The 19,050-nt window shown below is 39.9% G+C and overlaps 1 protein-coding gene across 1 annotated transcript in view; it reads left to right on the top strand.

Moving 5' to 3' along the window:
• Positions 1-19,050, top strand: part of LOC126281292 (ras-specific guanine nucleotide-releasing factor 2-like) — a 1,771,818-nt gene that overhangs the window by 1,198,492 nt on the left and 554,276 nt on the right. The window contains exon 14 of the mRNA XM_049980119.1: positions 5,423-5,622. Coding sequence (XP_049836076.1) covers positions 5,423-5,622 — 200 coding nt within the window. The remainder of the gene's footprint in view (positions 1-5,422; positions 5,623-19,050) is intronic.

Below are 19,050 nucleotides of genomic sequence, written 5' to 3'. Positions count from 1 at the left end.
AAAACCGATTTATTTGAAGCCTATTTATAGGTTCTGTTGCATGACAGTTCTAAACAGCTCATTGTGGTTATCACAACTTTTGGATTATACCAATCTCAGCACCTCCTGTCTGGTATGGGTAGTTTTTCAGCATTTTTTGGAAAAACTAACAATGTCCATTCTGGAGTGCATCAACTATTTCGATGACATCATCATGATATGTTACATCCACAGAAGATATTTACATAACTTGAGCACCTTGTTCACAGTCTTATACAGGATGTTACAAAAAGATACGACCAAACTTACAGGAAACATTCCTCACACACAAATAAAGAAAAGATGTTATGTGGACATGTGTCCGGAAATGCTTAATTTTCATGTTAGAGCTCATTTTACTTTCGTCAGTATGTACTGTACTTTCTCGATTCACTGCCAGTTGGTCCAATTGAAGGAGGGTAATGTTGTCTTCGGTGCTTGTGTTGACATGTGACTCATTGCTCTACAGTACTAGCATCAAGTGCATCAGTACGTAGCATCAACAGGTTAGTGTCCATCACGAACGTGGTTTTGCAGTCAGTGCAATGTTTACAAATGCGGAGTTGGCAGATGCCCATTTGATGTATGGATTAGCATGGGGTAATAGTCGTGGTGCGGTACACTTGTATTGAGACAGATTTCCAGAACGAAGGTGTCCTGACACGAAGACGTTCGAAGCAATTGATCGGTGTCTTAGGGAGCACGGAACATTCCAGCCTATGACTCGCGACTGGGGAAGACCTAGAACGACAAGGACACCTGCAATGGACGAGGCAATTTTTCCTGCAGTTGACGATAACCCTAATGTCAGTGTCAGAGAAGTTGCTGCTGTACAAGGTAATGTTGACCACGTCACTGTATGGAGAGTGCTACGGGAGAACCAGTTGTTTCCGTACCATGTACAGCGTGTGCAGACCAGCTGATTGGCCTCGGTACACTTCTGCGAATGGTTCATCCAACAACGTGTCAATCCTCATTTCAGTGCAAATGTTCTCTTTACAGATGAGGCTTCATTCCAACATGATCAAATTGCAAATTTTCACAATCAACATGTGTGGGCTGACGAGAATCCGCACGCGATTGTGCCATCACGTCATCAACACAGATTTTCTGTGATTGTTTGGGCAGGCATTGTTGGTGATGTCTTGATTGGGCCCCATGTTCTTCCACCTACGCTCAATGGAGCATGTTGTCATGATTTCATATGGGATACTCTACCTGTGCTGCTAGAACACGTGCCTTTACAAGTATGACACAACATGTGGTTCATGCACGATGGAGCTCTTGTACATTTCAGTCGAAGTGTTCGTATGCTTCTCAACAACAGATTCTGTGACTGATGTATTGGTAGAGGCAGACCAATTCCATGGCCTCCACGCTCTCCTGACCGCAACCCTCTTGACTTTCATTTATGATGGCATTTGAAAGCTCCTGTCTACGCAACCCCGGTACCAAATGTAGAGACTCTTCGTGCTCGTATTGTGGACGGATGTGATACGATACACCATTCTCCAGGGCTGCATCAGGGATTCCATGCGACGGAGGGTGGATGCATGTATCCTCACTAACGGAGGACATTTTGAACATTTTCTGTAACAAAATGTTTGTAGTCGTGCTGGTATGTTCTGTTGCTGTGTGTTTCCATTCCGTGATTTATGTGATTTGAAGAGAAGTAATAAAATGAGCTCTAAGACAGAAAGTAAGCATTTCCGGACACATGTCCACATAACATATTTTCTTTCTTTGTGTGTGAGGAATGTTTCCTGAAAGTTTGGCCGTACCTTTTTGTAACAACCTGTATACTGTAAAGATCAAATGCAATTTGGTCAAGTCACACTTTTTTTAGCCATCCATTGTTTATCTGGACACTGAGATTTCTCAGGAATTTGTTAAACATTTACATCGTCGTGTCGCTGTGGTCAAAGCTGTGCCTTGCTTTACAGATATCAAAGAACTTCAAGCACTTTTAGGTAAACTTACTATCACAAATTTATTCCATGTACAGCTACATTGGCCCATCCCCTCCACAAGCTGCTTCAGAAAAATGCTCCTTTTTTAGTGGATGCTGGCCTGTGAGCACGCATCCACGCTTTTGAAATCTAAATGACATTCTGCTCCTTGTTTGGCTATTTTCCATCTTGGCTATTACCTGGTTTTGGCTATGGATGCCTCTCAGTATGGACTCAGGATGATTGTAGCATATCGGGGCAATTGTAGCACATCAGGGCAATTGTAGCACATCAGGGCAATTGTAGCACATTGAGGCAATTGTAGCACATCGGGGCAGTTGTAGCACATCGGGGCAATTGTAGCACATTGATATGAGGATGGTTTCAAATGCTTATTCATCAAAAATGCTCAACTCTGCTCAGCAGTGCTACTCCCAAGTAGAAAGTTTCATGTGTTCTTGTATGAGTCTAAGTTCCACCTCATTACTGACCAGAAGCCCTTGGTTTCATGGTTTAACCATTCTGCTTCATTGCCCCACAAAGTTGCACATCGCCTCCAGTACTGCACCTTGTTTCTGTCTTGCCAAAACTGTTCAATGTATCTTCAGCCTACCATGCAGATATGCAAACACCAATGTCCTATTCCAACTGCTGGTGGGACCACATCCTACTTTTGATCAGGAGGCAGTCCTTCATTTTCACTTAGATGTTAAGGCGCAACATACAGTGAAAGGGTTAAAAGGGTCTCCTAATACAGACTCTTCAAATGCAGCTGCTGTCGGTGCCAGTATAGTTTTGTGTCAAGTTGTTCACCTTGTTTAGTGTGGTTGGCTGTACAAACCTCCAGAAAGAGGTTCTGATCCTTTGCATAACTAGTTTGCACTCCTCCATTGGCTGGACAGGCATCCTGGCAGCATTCCTGATCTTTTGTGTAACTATTTTACTCTCCCTCACCATTTTTCAGTATGTGATGCCGTTGTTCTCTTAGCTACAGATGGGCTGTCAGTTAGGAAGTGTGATCCCTGTCACACTAAGGTGAGATGTGCTTCAACTCCTACCATTGGGAGGGGGTGGGAGGAGGGGGAGGGGGGGCATGTGTGTACCAAATTATTGGTCCGTTGGCACGTGTTTTTGCCTGGCGTCAATGGAGACATCTACATCACAGCTACATCTACCTGATTATTACTCTGCAATTCACAATGAAGTGCCTACTTCTCTACCATTTCACTCTCGAATAACACGTGGGAAAAATGAACAATTAAATATTTCTGTGCAAACTCTGGTTTCTCTTAATTTATTATGACAGCTTGCAGCTGCCATTCATTATTTAAATAATGAAGTACTGCACTAGAGACATATTTTTTCATGCTTGACATGATATGTTTTGAGAATTTTTTCTATTTCTCAAGTGAAAATATGTACATAAGTATTTTGTGTGGTGTTTGAATATGTGTTATTTTGTGTCTCTTCCACTGTAGTGTTGTTTTTTAGATTATTGGGTACTATGTCTACTCAGTTATGTGGAAAAGCGCGCGTGCGCGCGCGCACACACACACACACACACACACACACACACACACACACACACACACACACACACACACACACAAACTCTCACTCACTATTTGTGTAATATCACAAAATATACATACATAAATACTGCACTAGACAATGAGAATAAATTCTTGAAACATGTTGTGTTCAGCATTAAAAAAATGTAACTGGCACTGTGTTTAAACTAAAAACATTTGAGCAATCCAAAGTGAATGATGATGTCAACTATTACTACAAGTGGCCAAACACCGAAACACGCTACATATGGTTTGACAAACATATCACGATGATCGCAACAATGACGAAACTACATTTGTGCAGTAGAGACAGTTTGGAAATGGTTGTTATTGGTCATGATATCTTTATTCCAATGAACCTAGTTACTGGAACTTCCTGGAAGATTAAAACAGCGTGCCAAACCGAGACTCTAACTCGGGACTTTTGCCTTTCGCGGGCTAGTGCTATACCCGTGAAAAACAAAGGTCCTGAGTTTGAGTCTCAGTCCTACACACAGTTTTAATCTGCCAGGAAGTTTCCTATCAGCTTACATGCCGCTGCGGAGTGGGAATTTCATTCTGGGAACCTAGTTACTCCCAACAGCCACTACACCAAGAAGAGCTAGGCAATGGCAAGAGATACAGCATTAATTGTTCCAAATTTTACACATTTACCGGTTCAAATCCATTGTGTAGAGTGCACTGGTGTCAATAAGCTTAACCACGTAATATTTGTTAACACTACTGCATGATCAGTGTAATTTTATTCTCCATAAATATTTTTCATAATGTGTAAATCATGGGAAAATTATAATTATGTTGATGCAAAATTGGGCGCAAATTAACAATATGGACATAGGAAATTTGACAGGAATAATAAAAAATGTCATAAATAGTAGGAAAACGTTAATGCCGGGAACATAAAATCCAGGTTATACTGCAATCTACGATTGCTTTGCATGTGGCGATGTACACAAACAAATGATATGTGGAGAATGGGATTTTCACTCTGCAGCAAAGCATTCACTGATATGAAACTTTCAGGTAGATTAAAACTGAGTGTTGGACTGAGACTCAAAATTGAGACCTTTGCCTTTCATGAGCAAGTTCTCTTTCCCGTGAAGACAAAGGTCCCAGGTTCAAGTCTTGGTCCAGCACATAGTTTTATTCAGCCACAAAGTTCTCTAATGATTGAGCTACACAAGCATGACTCACAACCCATTCTCACAGCTTTGCTTCCGCCAGTATCTCATCTCCTATCTTCAAAAGGTTATAAAAGATATCCTGCAGATCTTGCAAGACTAGCACTACTTGAAGAAAGGATATTGCATGAGAGATTCTGTGAAGTTTGGAAAGTTGGAGATGAGATACTGTTGAAAATAAAGCTTCGAGGACAGTTCTGAGTTGTGCTTGGGTAGCTTAGCTGGTCGAGCATTTGCCCTTGAAGACAAAGGTCCCAGGTTCGAGTCTTGCTCCACAACATAGTTTTATTCAGCCGCAAAGTTTTAAATCATGTGTGTGATGCCTGGAAACTGACTTTTTCTATATTTCAATTAAAATCTTGGTAATTATTTATGAAATATGAAATTAACTGTCTAACTAAAATAACAGGTTCAGTTTTAAATATCCAGGCTAAATGTTTATAGGAGCAACATACCATCACAGTTTCAAAGTGCTTAGTTGCTGAGTTTCACTGCATGTGTGTTATATTCAGTAAGCTACCAACATTTGTGTAACTTCCCATCAGTCTGTCTTGCATTACTACTGAATATTTATAATTACACACTCCCATTTCACTTTTCTTTGAAAGTATTATATATGTATGTGTGTAAACTGGTTAGTTGTCTCATAGTATTAATTAGGAAGAATGCTAATTCTGTATTGTGTTTCATCAAATGTTTATAGGTACCACAGATCCGGTATGCTACACCTGAGAGACTATTGGAGCGTTTAACTGATCTCAGATTCCTATCCATAGATTTTCTAAACACCTTTTTGCTTACATACAGAGTTTTCACAGATGGGGTAACTGTTCTTGAAGCATTGAAGAAGGTGTTTTATAATTCAGATCCACCTGAGGCACAGACAGCAGTGGGATCAGTGATGTAAGTAGTAGTTTTGTTCTGTCACGTGCAATAAACAGTGAAGTAGTATAAACATTTTTAGAAGACAAAATACTGTGATCAGTTATGCACATTAAAAATTATATATTGCATACTAAACTATAGTTAAAATGTGGTTCTCAGCGTAAGTTCTTCATTTTTCTTGCATGGTACTCCAGTTTTTCCCACACTCCCAGCATTTAGGAGAAGCAGTTCTTTTCTTCAGTTTTAATCTCCAGCAATATAGTTGTTTCAGTTTAGTTTATAGACCATGGTTTTGTTCTACATTATGGCTATGAAACTGCTGTTATTATTTCCAACGAGACACACATTATAGTAAAATATGTAGTGTTGTGCAGTCATATGATTTTGCCGCTATTAGTTGAGATTCCTGCAGGATAACGCATATGAATGGTGCTTGTAATTCTGGTGACTCCGATGGATCAATAATAATTTGTTTTCTGGGGAGGAGTCACTTCAGGATGTAATATTATCAATCATTAATTAATTGAAATATCCAAAGTAGGCAGCTCTAATGGTGTGCCTGTCAAAAGTGGACAAAATTAAATGGACTTAAATATTTTATGATAGTTATTGTTTTCCAAGGATGGACAAAATGTTCTCACAAACTTAGTTGGATACCTACATAAAAACATTAAAAACATGCAGCACTCCGACACCTTTTTATTTTAACCTTTACAGCTTACATTTGTATGCTTCACAAAACAGAATACAATATACTGTGTTTTGACTACATTATGGTGACAGACATACGGAGCGCAAATTGCAAAAATGTTAATTCCCGGAAAAAATGCAGCCAGAAAATATAAAAAGTACTTAATGTGTAAAAAATTTTCACTGTCAAATAGTTTCTGAAGAAGTAGTATGGTGTCACAAAACTGTGAAAACAATATTGCACAGGGAGCAAGTACACCATTGTACAAATCATAATAGCGGATGATGAAATTTTGGTGCCCCAAGACATGTGCCATAAAGGGTAAGGGTATAACGTGCATAAAGTGTGTATCTTCTCATGTGCATGAAAGTAAATCTAAAATGAGAGCTATGATGCTGCAAAAGGGATAATAAATATGGTCTCGATAAAACACTAAAGAAGGACTGCAAAGTTAAAACTATGGCCATGCTGTTAGAAAAGTTGCATGTGTCAAAATATACGAGGATCATCCACAAAGCAAGTTCAGTTTCTATTTCTATCAGTGCTATGATTGCAGTTCTGAACATGTGCGACAGTTACTCTGACTCAAGGAGAACATATGTACGCCATTTTCAGATCTCTGCAGCCGACATGTGCTTTGTAGTGCTTCTTTATAATGTCAGCTGTAATCCAAAATGCCGCCACGTGTGTAATCAGATCTGTCATTCGTTTTCTAAATGCAAAGAAAGTTAAATCAAAGGAAATTCATCAGCAAATTTGCGAGGTTTATGGGCAAAATACTATGAGTGATTCAATGGTTATAAGTTGGGTCAGACTGTTCAATGAAGGACGTAATCAAGTGCACAATGAAGAATGAAGTGGATGCCCGTCTTTGGTTCCTGATGAACTGGTTCACACAATTGAAGAGAAGATTAAGCACAACCACAAGTTTACACTTAGTACCCTTGCTTTGGAAGTTCTGTAGATCTCACAATCACTAATTAATGAAATTGATACTGAAAGACTGAAATTTCGAAAACTTTGCTCATTTTTGGTGTACGACACCCCTGAAACAAAACGGCAATCAATGGAATGTAAGCACACTTCATCCCCAATGAAGGTTAAACCTAAGCAAATCTTGACACCTTGAAAAGTCATGTTCACCATTTTTGGGACAGAAAAGGCATTTTGCTGATTGATTTCTCACCACAAGGCCAAACAATCGATGCACATGGTTGCTGCGAGGCCATTAAGAAATTGCACCACGCAATACAGAACAGGCGCCGAGGATTACTGTCAAAAGGTGGTGTTTTTTCCATGATAATGCCTGTCCTCACATGGTGAATGTGACCAAACAATACTTATGGGAATTTCACTGGGACGCTTTTGATCACCCTCCGTACAGCACGGACCTTACTCCTAGCAACTTTCATCTCTTCTTACACCTAAAATCTGTCCTTGGTGGTCAACATTTCAATGATAATGATGAGCTGAAGGAACGTGTTGCCACATGGTCGAATACACAGGCAGAAAACTTTTATGAAGAAGGCAGACAAAAACTTGTGCCATGCTATGACAAGTGCCTACAAAATTTCGGAAGCTATGTAGAAAAGTAGTTCAGCAGCTGTAGATTTTTGTACAATAAATATTTTTTTTCTGTATCTGTACACATTTGTTCTAAATAACCAAACAAAACTTATTTTGTGGACATACCCCATAAATATGGCAAACTCATGAAACAAAATAGTGAATGTGATAAGAAAAGCTATAGTGAACTATGATTAGATATTGATACTAGGACTTGTGGGGAAATGCTGGAAAACTGCTAAAAGTGATATTCTTAGTGTAAAGTGTGAGACAAAATTTCACATTCAATATGCAAAGATAGACTCCTCACTGAAAAGAAACAACAACCTTACAAAGTACTATTATCTTAAAGAGGTCCACAAATATCCTGTCAACAAACAAGACTTGAAGTACTTGGTGACATCATTGATGATGGTGCTTTGGTACATCATACTGCGAATACTCAAATCCTGTGTGCTGCAGTAACACTTCTCAGAAATACTATTGCTTCTAAAACTCAAAGTGAACATATTCAGATTCTTTGTCATGCTGTCCCTCAAAATATCCACTAATATGATTTGGACTGTTGTGGCCTGGGGAAGCTTGTGATTCTTGCCAATAATCACAACAGTCGAAGCTGATGCACCCCTGTCGCAAATAAGAAAGCATGTTCATGTGGAGGAAAATGGTAATTTGATATTTAAGGATTTCATTGGTCTATTTGGCAGCTCAAATGACATGTATATGAATAAAATCAGTAGCATGGAGAGCTGCATCAAACCAGTCTCAGGACTGAAGACCACAACAACAACAACAAGAATAAAATGTCAGTAGCCTGCCAAGAACTAAAAAACTAACAGCTTGTGTTGTCTAGGCCACACAAAAGTTGTACCTGTAAACATTTTGCACTGGTATGACTTGGTGATGTGTAAACCAGAAGATCAGTGCTACAAATCAACAGCTCTTGAGTAGATGCAAATGGTTTATAAACATAAAAGCTCTGGAATTCATTGGTGTTGGTCAAAGATTTAGTACCACACATGGTCTTCATTTGAATGGCCTTGGAAAAAAGTTTGTAAAACAAAAACTAGTCAGAACAATCTTTGGAATCATTTTATCTCACACACAATACTACTACAAAAAAGAGAAACTCATTTTTAAATGGCTAGCTCCCACATGACCACACCAACATATTCCAGTAATAGTTAACACTTGGAGAAGAATTTTTTGGCTAAGGAGAAGAGAAAGTTTCAGAGTAAATGTTGCACATTTCGATAATAATTTAGCTCATGTCAGTGTAACATTAATGAATCTGTCAGAAATAAAATAGATAATCTGCATTGCATAAAAATATTTCATTGAAATATAAGAAATATTTTAAATAAAAAAGAACAGCTGCTGCTTTTTCTTCAAGAAACAGTTGGATCAGATGAAACTATTGCTTATGTGCTCTGCTTAACTCAACAACATCTACAAACTACAGAAATTAATCAGAAACATTTGAATAGCTATAAAAGTTGTTCTTAGTAATGTAGGATCTGTGAAAGATATGGGGATGGCAATTTACAGGCACAATACTCTTAGGCACAAGTCACAGATGTAAATCAGTACTGTATTGAACAGCAAACTGAATGCTGTGGCATCAAATAAGAACTAAAAACTCAGTAGTCTACAGGGCACCCGTGGGGAACACTCAGAAGTTCCTCTCTTGGCTAAAATCAGTTGTTACAAAACTTTATAAGAATAGCATTAAGATAATAGTATGTGGCGATTGGGACATTAATTTCCTTTCAAATAATAACAGTCATAAACAGCTGGAATTATTATTGTCCATTTTCAAACTACTTTCAGTTATGTAGTTCTGAACAAGAGTGAAGGGCACAGCAAATCTCAATAACTTATAATCTGTTCCTTGACCCCATATGTTACAGTAAAATAAAAACACAGGCTGTAATAAATCATCTGTCTGATTGTGATGGTCAAATGACAACTTACAATCTGCCAGTAGAAAAACAGTAAATGGTCACAATAAGTAAAACATGTTAGAACAATAAGTACTGAATCTGCTACTTTGTTTAGAAATAGTTTAAATCAGGAACAATGGGAGGAAGTTTACGAAACAGACACATAAAATGAGAAAATCGGTTAACTAACGAACCAACACTGTTTTAATGTTTGGTTAATTTACAATGTTTCAACAAGAACCCATAGTTAATTCAATTAAAAGTAATTCAGTTCATTCCTAAACTTATTTCTCAAACATTTTGAAGCCTGTTTGCCCCAAAGACTAATCAAATTCAAACCAGTGTGTAGTTGAAGGAAATAGTGGTTAACAATTGATATTAAAGTATCATGTGCCAAAAAGAGGAAGCTGTATATAGAACAGAGGACTAGCACAAACATAGCAGTGAAATTACGTTAGAAAAAATACTTAAAATGTGAACTGCTATGTCGTATAACAAAAGAAATTAGTTAATTAACTTGCTCTTTGACTTCTGTCTTTGACAAAGATAAGACAGGTACTGCATTAAACAACTCTATTTTGAATTTTTATACCTAGATGCATTCAGTGCAAGTTTTTACCTGTCTAATACAATCTGTGAAAAAACTAAACAGTAGATGAATGTATTTTCTTCATGGGTGCTGTAACGAGACAGTAGATGAATGTATTTGCTTCATGGCTGCTGTAACGAGAGAATGGGTTAGGTAGAGGATGAGTTGGCAGTCAGAGGTTTATCCTTCTCCAGTTCTCAGAGAATGCCTGGCAAAAGTCGCAGAAAAGCGCTACAACTCGGGATGAAGGCACCACCTCCCTTAGCAGCTACTGTATTCTCAGTTGCCATAAGATTTTTGCTTCTGGAAACACTTTCAGAATGATAAGCTTGACCTATAGTGGCAGTAAGATATCTTCTGACTGACAAACTGGTTGCTAAGGGAACATCTTAAACATATAAGCTGATGCCGAAATATTGCACATCGTTGAGACCATGATAGTAGCAGATTCACCCAGTATAGTTAATTCACGCAGAAATCACTATTCACTGTATTGCTAAAAACACAAATAGTTTTTATGAAGGTCCAAGGATCCAACATTGAATAAAGGTTCATAAATGGTATTTACCTTCTTTTTTCCATAAATTCAATTTTTATTCTTGATAATCGCGATTACATGTTGACCTGTGCACTTCAGATTACTTCTATATTCAAAACTTATCTCCAGCAATTACAAGAAAACATAGATGCTCTTTTTTTCTGCAGAGAGCATTGTCATCAGAGCAAAAAGCATTGTCCTATAAAATTATGGTAGCACATTGTCTATGGTACTCGCATATGGATTATTACAATCATATTACATTTCATAGGGACATTACATGGCTCCTCTTGGTCAAAAATTTCTTTCTAATTTATAAAAATATTTTGTGTGACCACATAGAAATTAAATCATTAGATTTCTTGGCAACTCTCATTACCGGCTGGCATAAATAATCATACTAAATTTCTCGGGTATGGTTGGCAGAGGATACCCAAGATCAAAACCAGACTGGTTGTAATTATCTTATTTAGCAAAACGGCAGAATTTTGGATCAAACATGTTGGTTTTCAGCATGACAAAAAAAATATATGTACAGAAAATCATTTAAATGTTTACAGAACTGTTTAAAATCTTTGAAAATGGAGTTATTGACACAACGCAAGATTATGGATATTATTGTCGGTGATGTGGTGATAATGGTACGATGTTGACAGTACAATGCTGATGATACAGCAGGATGGTGAGAAGGTGCAATACATCAGGGTGGAATGGTGGTGGTTGGTGGTGATGGCTAGTCAGTTGGTTAGATGCGAAGCTGTTAGTGAAGGACTGGAGGCTGGTATGGAACTGCTAAGGCCTCACAGCACCAAGATAGAAGTTCTCATGACATGCAACAAGGTACAAAAGAATGAGCAAGGAGAAAAAGGCAAACTGCAGCGCCTATCTGAATTCAACTCTACCCAACTCGCACCTGTGTATAAACAGTCCGCTTTGGTTTGTGTTTGTACTTGCACTCAGAGTGACCAGCAATCCAAAAAAAAGGTCACAGCACGGTGAAAGCAATGTATGCTGATATGTCTTCGCAACACCAGATACGTTGTCCAGAGTATTCACAATTACATTCAAAAATAACACCAGAAATCTTCAGAGAAGATTGGTGTAAACAGTCACATGTGTACTAGCAGTTTAGCAAGATAAATCTCTGTCTTTGCATAGTAACACTAGTGTGCCTAACACCACAAAAACAACAACATCACTGTCAATTGGCAACACTTCCATTGAAGTTTCTTTGTCAGACCGGACACAGGCCTCTCTCTCTCTCTCTCTCTCTCTCTCTCTCTCTCTCTCTCTGTGTGTGTGTGTGTGTGTGTGTGTGTGTGTGTGTGTGTGTGTGTGTGTGTGCGTGTGTGTGCGTGTGTGTGTGTGTGTGTGTGTGTGTGTGGGTGGGTGGTTGGGAGGGGGCGCATGCACTTATAACCTGAGCAGCACAGAAAAAAAAATTGTCTAGCGATCTGAAGGTTAAAAGAAATAAAGGACAAAAGAACAGGAAAAGAGATAGGATACTCTATTCAGACAAAAGAGTCCATGAAACTCACTTAACACCAAGACACAAAATCAGAATCTTGCAAAAAAATTAACCATAACTAAAGTTCACTCATTTTAGAACACAACTTCATGGCACACAATGGTGGCATATTATCAACACATAGCATAAGAAACAAATTACATAACTACTACACACATCAAAAAAAGTTTTGTGTCACCTTGGTTCCGAGAGTTCCGAAACCTGTATAGAAAATTGGAATAGAGATCAACATAAACATCATTTCCGCCATTTTTATTGCTTACGAAAACCACACATTGCATGTTGTACCACCATACAGCAAGACCTTCAGAGGTGATGGTCCAGATTGTTTGACACACCGGTATCTCTAATACCCAGTAGAACATCTTCTTGGATTGATGCATTCCTATATTTGCTGTGGCGTACTATCCACAAGTTCAGCGAGGCACTGTTGGTCCAAATTGTCCCACTCCTTAACGACGATTTGGCATAGGTCCCTCAGAGTGTGGTTGGTGGGTCACGTCATCCATAAACAGTCCTTTTCAATCTATCCCCGGCATGTTTGATCGGTTCATGTCTGGAGAACATGCTAGTCATTCTAGGTGAGTGATGTTATTATCCCAAAGGAAGTCATTCACAAGACATGCATGATGGGGGCGCGAATTGTTGTCCATGAAGATGAATGCCTCGTCAGTATGCTCCTGATATGGTTGCACTATCGGTCGGAGAATGGCATTCCCGTATCATACAGCCATTACAGCCATTACCCCACAGAATGCCACACCAAAACAGCAGGGAACCCCCACCTTGCTGCACTCGTTGGACAGGGTGTCTAAGGCGTTCAGCCTGACTGGTTTGCCTCCAGACATGTCTTCAATGATGGTCTGGTTGAAGGCACATGCGACACTCATCAGTGAAGAGAACGTGATGCCAATACTGAGTGGTCCATTCAGCATGTTGTTGGGCCCATCTGTACCACACTGCCTGGTGTCGTGGTTGCAAAGATGGACCTCGCCATGGACATTGGGAGTGAAGTTGCACATGATGCATCATATTGCGCACAGTTTGAGTCACGACACGACATCCTGTGGCTGCACAGAAAGCATTATTCAACATGATGGCATTGCTGTCAGGGTTCCTCCCGAGCTGTAATATGTAGATAGCAGTCATCCACGGCAGTAGTAGCCCTTGGGCTTCTGAGCGAGGCATGCCGTCAATAGTTCCTGTCTCTCTGTATCTCCTCCATGTCCAAACAAATTCCCTTTGGTTCACTTTCCAATGTCTGGACACTTCCTTTGTTGAGAACCCTTCCTGGCACAAAGTAACAATGTGAATGTGATCAAACCATGGTATTGACCATCTAAGCATGGTTGAACTACAGACAACACGAGCCGTGTACCTCCTTCCTGGTGGAATGATTGGAACTGATCGGCTGTCGGACCCTCTCCATCCAATAGGCGCTGCTCATGGATGGTTCTTTACGTCTTTGAGCCTTTTTAGTGACATCTCTGAACAGTCAAAGGGGCTGTGTCTGTGTTACAATATCCACAGTCAACATCTATCTTCAGGAGTTCTGGAACTGGATGATGCAATACTTTTTTTGATGTGTGTATTTACAGATCGTATAGTTACACAGATCATGGCATACATATAAAAAGAAATACACAGAATTATTTATAGAACATTTTAAAATCCTTATGAGGGTACACACCCTTTATTTTCAATGTCTTTGAGTATGCCAACAGATATGCACCTGGATGTGGCAGTTTTATAATAACATATGGTCCATGGTATATTCTTTGCCACTTCTTGGTCCACTTCTCCAAAAGGGAAGATCTTGAATGAGATCTCAATATTGCCAAATCTCCAACATTATAATATTGTCTTCTCTTTAATCATTTGTCGTGTCTCTTCTTTCTAATAAGAGCTTTCGCTTTCATGTTGAGGTAAGCATCATGAATTTTTTCTTCCCACAAGATCCTATTTCAGAGACCAGATCTAAGGGCTTATGTGGAATGATTGAGTGCATCTCATCTTGTGTACCTTTGTTACAAGGCTTAGTCCGCTTACAAACTTTGCATTTCTCCAAAACCTGCCAAACACTTCCTCTGATATTTGAAAAATAACAATAGCTACCTATTTTGCTTGCACATTTAAGTACGCCAAAATGTCCCCAAACATAGTCAGTGTGCAGTATGTGCCTCTCCACATAATCTTCTGGTATACAAACACACACCTGAAGTATCAGACCTTCTGTAGAATAAAACATTATCAATTACTTTGAAAAATCTTTGGAGCTGCCCTTGGTCTGGCTGACTCAGTTTATTCAAAATTGCTGGAGGACAGATGGTTACTACACGTGTGTAAATAATATCTCCTGGATTCCAAATCTTTCATCAACAAGATCCTATGTTGCTTCTCCTCATCTTCCACAGTGCTAATGTTCTCCAAACCTTCAGGTAGCCTGGGTAAAGCATCTGTAATCTGGTTATGTTGTCATTTTATGTATACAACTCTGAAATTATATTCTTGTGAAACCAATGACCAGTGTGATAGACGAGGATGAAGTAGTTTGCATTGCTGCAAGAATGTGACAGCTTGATGATCGCAGTACATGGTAGTGCGTGCTCCAAACAAGTAATAGTGGAATTTTCAAAATCCCCACACAACCGCCAAAGCTTCCAATTCTTTGATTGTATAGGAGCACTCACAATATGGTAACACGCTACTTGCGTAAGCTATGGGACAGAATGTTGGCTGATTATTGATTTCCTTGATTTGAAACAAACAGCAACCTAAACCAACACTCGATGATTGAATCATCAAACCAAACTCCAAAGTCATATCTGGGTGGTGAAACAGTTTTGCATCTGCAAAAGTGTCGTTGATAAGCTGGAATGTAACTTCACAGTCATTTGTCCACTTCCACAGTACATTTTATCATAGAAGCTGGTGTAAGGCCTCTGCATTAATCACCTGTTTGTATAAAAATCATCTATAGAAGGTCATCATTCCTATGAAAGATCTTAACTGCTTCTTTTTAATTGCGTGAGAAAATACGTGATGGCACTCATCTTAGCTGAATCAAGCATTAATCCCTTATTGTCTATTATATGTGTGAGGAAATGGATTCATTTGAGTGGAAAATGAGATTTTTGCAGGTTAGCTGTCACACCTGCTTTACTAAATGAATTTATGAATCTGGCCAAGAGGTTAATGTGTTCTTCCCAAGAAGATGTAGCAATGAGAATATCATTGACAAAAAGCATAAGGTGACTATGCAGTTCAGGTCCTAAAACAGCATCCAGTGCCTGGATAAACACACCAGAGCTAACATTTAGACCAAATGGAAGAACCTTAAAATGATAGCTTCTCCCTGCATAAACAAATGCTGTGTATTTCCTCGATTCAGGACTCAGCATTATCTGCCAGTAAGAACTTCTGAGATCACAAGTTGAAAAGAATTTCATGCCATTAAACTTCTGTATAAGCTCATTGATATTTTCTCGATGAGTGTGGACATGTCACTCTGGTTTAGGGACAACCAATAAAGGACTACAGTATGCTATTTGGATGGCTCAGTCAACTTCCAATCCAAAATTCTTTGCAATTCTTCATTGACAGATTGGCAAAATCACCAAGGTACAGTATAAAAACTTTGGTACACTTCTGAATTACACACATAGCCTTTCACTATACCCAGTTTTTCACCAAAGACATTGATATTCTGCTGCAGTAAGTTTGCAGTTGTTTTCACTACTGATAATCCAAACAGTTCAATTCAGACACCTTTTGAGATATAACATCAGTTAATGCCCATACTTGATAAACCTCTTCTGAATTTGATTTCTGATTCTTCTTGAAACACCTTACAAGCTTAATTATTGAATCCCGACAACGTCCTCTGTCGTGAATCACAGCAGAGCAGCGATTCACAGTCTAACAACACTTTATTACATTGTCACAGAACATACAATACAATGTGTCAAAGATACACTGTCCTAAGAGTAAACAAACAGTGTCTCACTTGCACAAAGTACATCACTCTGTGACATCCTCCCCACCCTGGTAGACCTCCAAAGGTACGGCCAGCTGCACAGGATGACTAATGATGTGACCTTCTGGTGTCTGGAGTATTATCGTCCTTACCCTGCTGTCTCTTCCTGGTAGTACCTTTTCTATCCTGGCCTTCTTCCACATATGTCATGGATGAAGGTCCTCTTGGATCAGCACGATGTCACCAGGGCGAAAGGGGATGACTCGTCCCGATGGGTGTGTAACTTCATGGTAGTTCCTGAGCTCCAGTAGGTATTCTTTAACCCAACGGTTCCAAAAACTGTCACAGAGTTGCTGTCTCAATCGGAATTCCTTTGTTAAATTCGTGTTCGCTGAGGGCTCTGGTCCCATTGGAATAGTCATAAGTTTTTCTCCCGTCAAAAAGTGGGAAGGTGTGAGTGCATCACAATCATCTCCTGGTGTGATGGGCAAGGAGTTCACCGTGGCTTCAGTACTGATAAAGGTGGTGTTCCCAATACCTTCCGTAGGCAACGCTTTATAGTGCCCACCATTCTTTCCCACCATCCTCCCCGCCAAGCCGCCTGGGAGACAATGAATTTCCAAGTAATACCATGGTGGGCGAGGAACTGATAAGTTTTTGTGGTAGTTAATGCCTTCCAAAGTTGGGCTAGTTCCATATTCGTCGCGGGGAATGTTTTCGCGTTATCTGTATATATTGTGTGGGGTAGTCCGCGTCTTCCGGTGAATCGCTGAAGTGCCATAAGAAACTTGTCCATTGACAAGTCTGTACAGAGTTCGAGGTGTACAGCTCGTGTGGTGGCACATGTGAAAAGAGTAATACATGACTTGTGTGTTTCCCTCCCCACTTTGATGAATAGTAGGCCAACAAAGTCTATTCCGGTTACAGCAAATGGTTTGGCAGGTGAAACTCATTCAGGTGGCAGCGGTGCTTCGATCTGTTGCCCTCGTGGATTCTTCAAGATGTTGCATGCGAGGCATGAGTGTAGGATTCTTTTGTTAGCCAGACGAGCTCTAAGGATCCAAAATTCGGTTTGCAGTTCGGATAATACAGAACGAACACCAACGTGATGGAGGCGGCGGATATGTGTCTCTCGAATAACCAATTCTGTGAAGTGGTGGGAACCGTCAAGGAGTACAGGATGTTTTTGTTCCCTATTTAGGCTAGTGCACAGCAGTCGACCTCCTAGACGTATCAGTCCATCTTCTGGGAAAGGATTGTATCGTGCGATTTTTGGCTCTCTTGGCAGTGGTGCGTTATTCTGAAGTGCATGTAATTCGCTGGGGAAGGAAACTCTCTGGCCCACACAAATCCAATACATTTTGGCAGCTGATAATTCAGTGGCTGTAAGTTCTCCTGAAGATTTATTCTTCTGATGAACGTTCTGTAGGAATCGGAGAGTCCATGATGTGATACGAATGAGCTTCCAGTATGAGCTGAATTTAAGTAAGTTCAAAAGGCTGGTTGGCGTAGATATCGACAAAACTTGGCTCTGGGTTTTCTTCCTCTTTTCTTTGGGAGGAAGTCGTACCATCACTGGAGTATCGTTTGGCCAGCATTCAGGAGGGCGTGTAAGCCAAAGCGGCCCATGCCACCAAATATCCAGAGAATTCATTTGGTAGCCGAGGAGTCCACATGAGAGGTGGTCAGCAGGATTGTCTGGTCCTAGGCAGTGTTTCCATTGCGTGAGAGTCGTGTGTGTTTGTATCTCAGTTACGCGATTACAAATGAAGGTCTTCCATCTATTAGGATCACAGCGAATCCAACTTAGTGTTATTGTAGAATCCGTCCACAATATGGCATGGGCAGTGTTAAAGTCCGTTGCGCGGCAAAAGTAACACAATAGTCTGGTCCCAGCTACTGCCACTAAAAGATTGAGTTGAGGCAATGTCACCTTCTTAATAGGAACAAGTCTGTTCTTGCTACAGACTAAATGGGTTACAATGTCATCATCTAAGACAGTACGAATGTACAAAGCTGCTCCATATGCCTTTTCCGAGGCGTCACAGAATACATGCAGCTGAGAGTCTCTTCCATGGGCAGTACCTATCCATCTAGGGACACATATATGTGACAATGAAGGTAAGCTAGATATCCAAGTGCGCCACGTGCCCCTAAGTCCCAGGGCATAAGTTCATCCCAGCCAATTCCTCGGCACCGTGTGTCCTGAAATAGCAATTCCCCAAGAACAGAAACAGGGGAAAACAGTCCGAGTGGGTCATAGAATTTAGCTGTACATTCTAAAAGGAGTCATTTGGTGGCTGGCTCTTCTGACGACCTCCTGATGATTTCACTAGGATCGATACTGAAATAGTAACCTGCGGTGTTCCAGTCTACACCTAAAACTTGAGTCTGGGTGTGGAGTTCTCGCCATTCTGCCCTCCAGATAGTGTGGAGTTGTTCACAGTTGGTAGCCCATTTTGATAAGGGGAGACTGATCAGTTTCATTAGGGTTACAAGTTCATAGTATAGTTATAACCAAATTGTCACCTTCTACTGAGATCACAAAGTTGTCCATGTATGCAGTCTTGTTTATAAGTGGCGCTATGGTGGGAAATGCTGTCATACACTTGTCG

The sequence above is a fragment of the Schistocerca gregaria genome, chromosome 7 (genome assembly GCF_023897955.1).
Source record: "Schistocerca gregaria isolate iqSchGreg1 chromosome 7, iqSchGreg1.2, whole genome shotgun sequence".
Classification (NCBI taxonomy): Eukaryota; Metazoa; Arthropoda; class Insecta; order Orthoptera; family Acrididae; genus Schistocerca; species Schistocerca gregaria.
This window is presented reverse-complemented; position numbering and strand designations above follow the sequence as displayed.